The sequence below is a fragment of the Hippocampus comes genome, unplaced genomic scaffold (genome assembly GCF_001891065.2).
Source record: "Hippocampus comes isolate QL1 unplaced genomic scaffold, H_comes_QL1_v1.1 scaffold146, whole genome shotgun sequence".
Taxonomy (NCBI): Eukaryota; Metazoa; Chordata; class Actinopteri; order Syngnathiformes; family Syngnathidae; genus Hippocampus; species Hippocampus comes.
The window spans coordinates 69,003-75,344 of record NW_017806156.1 but is presented as its reverse complement, the minus strand read 5'-3'; the positions used below and the strand labels follow the sequence as shown (position 1 = coordinate 75,344).

The following is a 6,342-nucleotide window of genomic DNA, read 5'->3' as shown; positions in this document are numbered from 1 at the left end:
CCGCGGGCCGGTTCTAATAATAAATCAATATCATCCCAGGGGCCACTGAAAACATTCTCGCGGGCCGGATTTGGCCCGCGGGCCGGCACTTTGACATATGTGTTTTAAATAATTCAGGAGCAGGCCAGAGGATTTCGGAAATTCATGGTAACCGTTTTTCGGTTCCGTCAGATTACCCAATGGGAAACCACGATAACTAATTTTGGGTTCCGTAAACGTTCATCATGGCTCGAGGAACACATCACTGATATGGAGGGGTATGTAGCTCTTGGCTTCACTGTGACTACGGTGGCAGACGAGCAAAGATCGGTCTGCTTACTGTGTCGTGGACAGCATGAAGCCAAATAAATTAAGGCGTCACTCAAAGACATTACACCCCAATCACGTTGATAAGGTGCTTGAGTTTTTTCAGCGAAAACGTGCCGAATATTGCCAAAAATCATGCCGCTTTGTGACGGTTACATCAGTAAACTAAAACACAGGTCCCAGATACACATTGAACAGGAGCTGAGAGTCGCTGTGTCCTGCTTCAAAGCTCCCTTCGAAAAGCTGTGCATTGCAAAACGTGCTCATTGTAGCCATTAATCCAGACATCATCTTTGATTTAAAAAATATCACCACAAATTATTTTATATTTTTGTTTAGCAGGTTAAAGTTTTTTTTTTAAATGTTGTGCTCCTTAGTTAATGTTCGTGATCAGTTTGAATGCATTATTTATTGATTTTATGTAATTTTATTTTTCAGTATCGTATGGTTTGACATAGACAGTGAAAAATGTTTACGGTTTAATTAAGGATTTAATTTTATTTTTGCAATTCAGATGCACTTTAAATCTTTTATGTTATAGTTAATAAAGCTATTCTTTGTTTTAAGTTAGTCCATATTTTTTTGTTTTTATTCTCTTATAGGTTAATAAGAATATAGTGTTATGCAGAGGTGTACTTATAACAATTTTATAGACAAATCATACTATTTATCGGCACGCGCGAGGAGGGGGTGGGGGGGGAGCGAGATCTTTTCTTCTTCCTTACAGGGGCATGACAGAAACTAATTGAGAAGCACTGCTATAAGCTAACATCTTAGTGCCCATGTTCCATGCACACCCTCAAAAAAAAAAAACAAACAAAAGGTAAAGAAAACCTGATATCCTTATGGGAAACAAGCTCAACCAACACAGGGGCTTTAAACACAATATGCATACTCACCTTAAGTCGCCTTAATGTTCATGTATCATGAGACGTGCTGGCGGACCTTCCAAATTAGACCTATAAGTAGTCCACAAGAAAGTATATAAAGTGAATTTTCATCGTCAAGACAAACCATACATTTAGAATCTCCTGGCGTAAAGGTTTATTAGGCATTTGATAAACAAGATGCATTTCACTCGTGACATTACAAAGAATTTCGACACAGTGGACACAGCTGTTGCTAACATGAACGAGTGTTTGGAACAAAGGGCCACTCTGTTAATTGTCTGACATGCAGAGCACCAATAGAGTCGGCTAATCGCTCCACGTTGATGCTGGTGGCCTCTTTGCACCGAAAAAAAGCAGCTTAAAAAGCAAACGTTAAAGCCACTGAAAAAGCAGCTCACGCACGTTAACAACTGCAGAACAACAAAGAGATAGCGCTGTAATTTTACATCCACCTCCCTGTGGTGGATGACAGTGTGAATGCACTAGATGAAATAACGATTGAGAAACGAACAAAGAAAAGGCGTTCAAATAAATGCGTAAAATGGCTTAATCACAAACTTGAACAAATTGGTGTTCACGGTGAACTCTACTATCGCAACTGCTATTTGCTACGGCTAGCTCGCTAAGGGCAGTAATTTGACTCCAGCAAATAGACGGGGTTCATGTGATGGCGCTAGCTTATTTTAGCAGGTCGACATTAACAACAAGGAGCACCTTTCCTTTCGCGTCTCAGTCCAAGGCAGCTGCTACGTACATACCGTACTGATAAATGTCGTTGTCCACTTCTTCCGAACAGCTACATTTAAATCAAGAGGCGCCAATTCCAAACATCAATCAAATACGTTCCGCCGTTTTCTGGGTTTGTTTTCCACCAGATAAAAAGAAAGTGGAGAGACGCATTCAATTTACCTCGGAATTTCAATGATCAATTACGTCACATCCGAGTTGTTGACGTTCCAGTTAATACAGTAAATCTAAATGAACACAAACGCCCTCAAAATAAAAGCGTTTATTCGTCACGTTAGGGAATTGTCAAATTATTTTTTTGCACAAAAGTGAGAAGTACGCAGTGTTATAGTTAATTAAATCCATTTCCGACTACAGTAATATTGAATACAGTGTCGAAAATGTCAAATCAAACGGAAGAGATACAAAGATTGCTGAATTACTTGAAATATGTGTGAAAGTAACTGGTGTTTAGGTGTAGAATGTTCTACTTTACGTGGTAAAGTACTGATACATATCAGTTAACGTGTAAAACCTTAAATGGATATTCGCCTTTCACTCTTGTCCAGAATGCGTTGCGTATTTTGTTTCGATTAGAGGTTAATTTGAAAAGCTCCGACACGCAGAGGAACGCACGCTTCAGTAAGTTGACGTGACGTAGGATAACGCGAGATTTGTCTCAACGCAGACAGCGACCGTCTCTTCCTGTTCGCGAGCTGCTAGAGGACGTTGGTGTCACAGAGGAGAGGGATTTGTTGGGTGCTACTCCAAAGCTCGGCGAAGAAAAGATAAAACAATCGCGAAATGTTTTCACGCGCCGTAAGACCTACGATCAGCCTCACCAGGAGCTTGTCCACCTCGTCGCAGAAGCACGCCAAAGTGGCGGTGCTGGGAGCGTCTGGTGGAATAGGCCAACCGCTGTCTTTGCTCCTCAAGAACAGCCCCTTGGTGAGTCAACTCTCGCTCTATGACATCGCTCACACTCCTGGGGTGGCTGCAGACCTTAGCCACATCGAAACAAGAGCGCAGGTCAGCGGCTACATGGGTCCCGACCAGCTCGATGCTGCACTGCAGGGCTGCGAAGTCGTCGTCATCCCCGCTGGTGTGCCCAGAAAGCCCGGCATGACTCGCGACGACCTCTTCAACACCAACGCTACCATCGTAGCCACGTTGGCCGATGCCTGTGCTCGCAACTGTCCTGAAGCAATGATCTGCATTATTGCTAACCCTGTCAACTCCACCATACCTATTACGGCAGAGGTCATGAAGAAGCATGGATTATACAACCCTAACAGAGTGTTTGGTGTCACCACCTTGGACATTGTCAGAGCCAATACCTTTGTGGCTGAGCTGAAAGGTCTTGATCCAGCCCGTGTCAGTGTGCCTGTCATTGGGGGTCACGCGGGGAAGACCATCATTCCCCTAATTTCCCAGTGCACCCCCAAAGTGGACTTCCCCGCTGACCAATTGTCGGCATTGACCCTCAGGATCCAGGATGCCGGCACAGAAGTGGTGAAGGCCAAGGCTGGAGCTGGTTCTGCTACCCTCTCCATGGCATACGCTGGCGCGCGCTTCACCTTTTCCGTCTTGGATGCCATGAATGGAAAGGAGGGTGTGGTAGAATGTGCCTTTGTCAGGTCTGAGGAGACAGAGTGCAAGTACTTCTCCACACCTCTCCTCCTTGGCAAGAATGGCATTGAGAAAAACCTCGGGCTCGGCAAGCTGTCCCCCTTCGAGGAGAAGCTGGTGGCTGACGCCATTGATGAGCTGAAGGGCTCCATCAAGAAGGGTGAAGATTTTGTGGCCAAGATGAAGTAAACAGGGACATTAAAGTAGCTGCAGCTTGCCACTGTCATTGATATTGCCTGTCTTAAATTAAAAGGCTCTTTGACAAAACTCCATATCTGTCAGTGTTTCTTCCTCTGTTGCTTTTCTTTGACCTGAGCAATGATCTGAAATTGAATGGGTTTGACCATTGTGCTGTCCCTTTCTCTCAATGGGATTTCCCTTATCTTTTTAGATGTGGTTTCATCCTACAATTTATGCACTGTTCTCTTATGTCCTATTTTGTTAATAGACATTTCACTTCTTTTCGAAAATCAGTATGAATCATTGCTCAAGACGAAATGCTGTCATCAATGATTTTCTTGCTCAAAAATGTCACAGAGTAAAACACCAGTGACCATCAATAAACAATAGGTTAAAAATACGGCAAGGCCTGTTTTTTTTTAAAAAACATATTACTTTGTGGGCAGTTGTAGGTAATCTTCCACAATCCGATGAGATTACCAGATTTGTACCATTTTCATTGTTTTTTTTTTGGGGGGGGGTCGGGGGGGTGTCTTGTATTGACTAACAGACTAACTAGCAAGTGCTGGTGAGCCTATTATGTGGCCACGAAATATCCATATACGGTACTATAGTTTTGGGGTCACCAACTCTGGTCCTCAAGGGCCCCTCTCCAACATGTTAAGATGTCTCCTTCCTCCAACACACCTGATTCAAATGATCAAAATCATTATAATACTTATGCAGAGCTTGCTGATGAGCTGATCATGTGAATTAGGTTTGTTGGAAAATGGAGACATTTAAAACATGTTCGCATCAAAGCACCGCCATCTTTTCATTTTCTACTGAAACGCGACAAATTCACTTAAACTCGTGTTTGGCCATGCTGTGAGTACTTTTACATTTACCGGTAATTGTAGATTACATTTTAAATCAAGACGAGTGGGATAGGTCAATGACGAGTGACTGATCACCCCCCCTAAAAAAAAAAAAAAAACACTAATTTAATTGAATTTAGGTTTTAACAATTCAGGAATATAATTAATTGTGATTTCCTAAAAATTTCAATTGTGATTTGATTTGCATTTTTTTAAAGTACTTTTCAAATGTATTTCTCAACCATTTATGTTCATTGCAACAAACTATCAGATCTGTTATGCATTGTAGAATAGTGAGGTAAAGGCAAATGAAGCATCACTATAAGTATATGAAGACAGTTTTTTTCTTTCTGTAATTGCAGGTAGAAAATGACTAAATATTTTGACGGGCAGTTTGGGACTTATTCACCACGACAACATAATTCTGCCACATGGGTTGGAGTTAACTTACCGTAAGTATACCAGACTGTAAAGGCACAAATTCAAGTGCAGGTTACAACAGTAATGTAACCAAATCAGTAGCTTTTCCACTTCCTACACATCCCCTTGTTTCATGAAGCATGATACAATATGTAAACGTGGACTGCCCGAGTTGAAATACTGTAATGCTGAAATTTTATGTCTGCTCACAAATGCAAAAAAAAAAGGTCTTGATTTCTCAAGGCTTCTTGATAATGATAATAGGCTGGATTTGAGTCAAATCCATCCATCCGATGCCCATGTGGCACACCGCTCTGCATAATTAAACAATTAACAATACACCTGAGCTCAACTGATCTTTATAAAGCACACCTACGCTAGGAATCCTCTTCTTAACTTCCAGTCTGTACACCACCATGGTAAAAAGTAAAGAGCTGTCCAAAGATTCCATAACAAGATTGGAGATGGGCTCAAAGTTGGAATGAGCTACAAAACCATCAGAGGAAGGTTTGTTGAGAAGGTCATAAATATTTTTATGCATTGTGAGGTAATGGACTGAAATCTTGCAGTGCCCCTGCTCAAGAAGGCACCTGACATGTCCCTTTTTAGTTTTGGGGTAATGCTTTTTGATAATTTCCTGTTCATCCTCTACACCTCGGACTTCAGACATGCCACTCCAAACTGCCACCTTCAGAAGTTCTCCGATGACTCTGCGATTGTTGGCCTCATTACAGAGGGGGATGATCGGGAGTACAAGCGACTGACGAAGGACTTTGTGGACTGGTGCCAGCAGAATCAACTCCAGATCAACCCGAGGAAAACTAAGGAGTTGGTTGTGGATTTCTGCAGGCAACAGTCCTCACCAGCACTGATGAACATCCAGGGTATGGACATAGAGAGGGTGACCTCCTACAAGTACCTGGGTGTTCTTCTCAACAACAAACTGGACTGGTCGACGAACACGGACACCCTGATTAGGAAAGGTCAGAGCAGACTTTTCCTACTCAGGAAACTGAGGTCTTTTGGGGTTCAGGGGTCACTCCTTAAGACTTTCTATAACTCGGTGGGGGCATCGGCCATCCATTATGGCATTGTCTGCTGGTCAGGCAGCATCTCGGCCCGGGATAGGAAGAGATTAGAGCGACTAGTCAGGAAGGCTGGTTCTGTCCTGGGCTGCTCCCTCGACACTCTGGAGGAGGTGGGCAACAGCAGGATGCTAGCTAAGCTAAAAGCTATGTTGGACAGTCCCCCCCCCCCCCTCCGGCCAGCCCTGACAGCACTCGGTAGCTCCTTCAGTCAGAGACTGTTACACCCGCGTTGCAAGACGGAGAGAT

At 43.1% G+C, this 6,342-nt stretch overlaps 2 protein-coding genes across 4 annotated transcripts in view; one reads left to right on the top strand and one right to left on the bottom strand.

The window, feature by feature from the left end:
- Nucleotides 1-2,180, bottom strand: part of rnf146 (ring finger protein 146) — an 11,089-nt gene extending 8,909 nt beyond the window's left edge. The window contains exons 1-2 of one of the 3 annotated variants that reach the window (XM_019895074.1): nt 2,106-2,180; nt 1,206-1,265 (exon numbers count right to left, since the gene is read on the bottom strand). The gene's annotated coding sequence lies outside the window, so the exon portion shown is untranslated. The other 2 variants (XM_019895073.1, XM_019895072.1) reach the window with 2 other exon arrangements.
- A 413-nt stretch (nt 2,181-2,593) lies between these two features.
- Nucleotides 2,594-3,823, top strand: mdh2 (malate dehydrogenase 2, NAD (mitochondrial)). Its single transcript, XM_019895075.1, has one exon. The coding sequence runs from the start codon at nt 2,727-2,729 to the stop codon at nt 3,738-3,740; it is 1,014 nt and encodes a 337-aa protein (XP_019750634.1). The 5' UTR covers nt 2,594-2,726; the 3' UTR covers nt 3,741-3,823.
- Nucleotides 3,824-6,342: the final 2,519 nt, after the last annotated feature.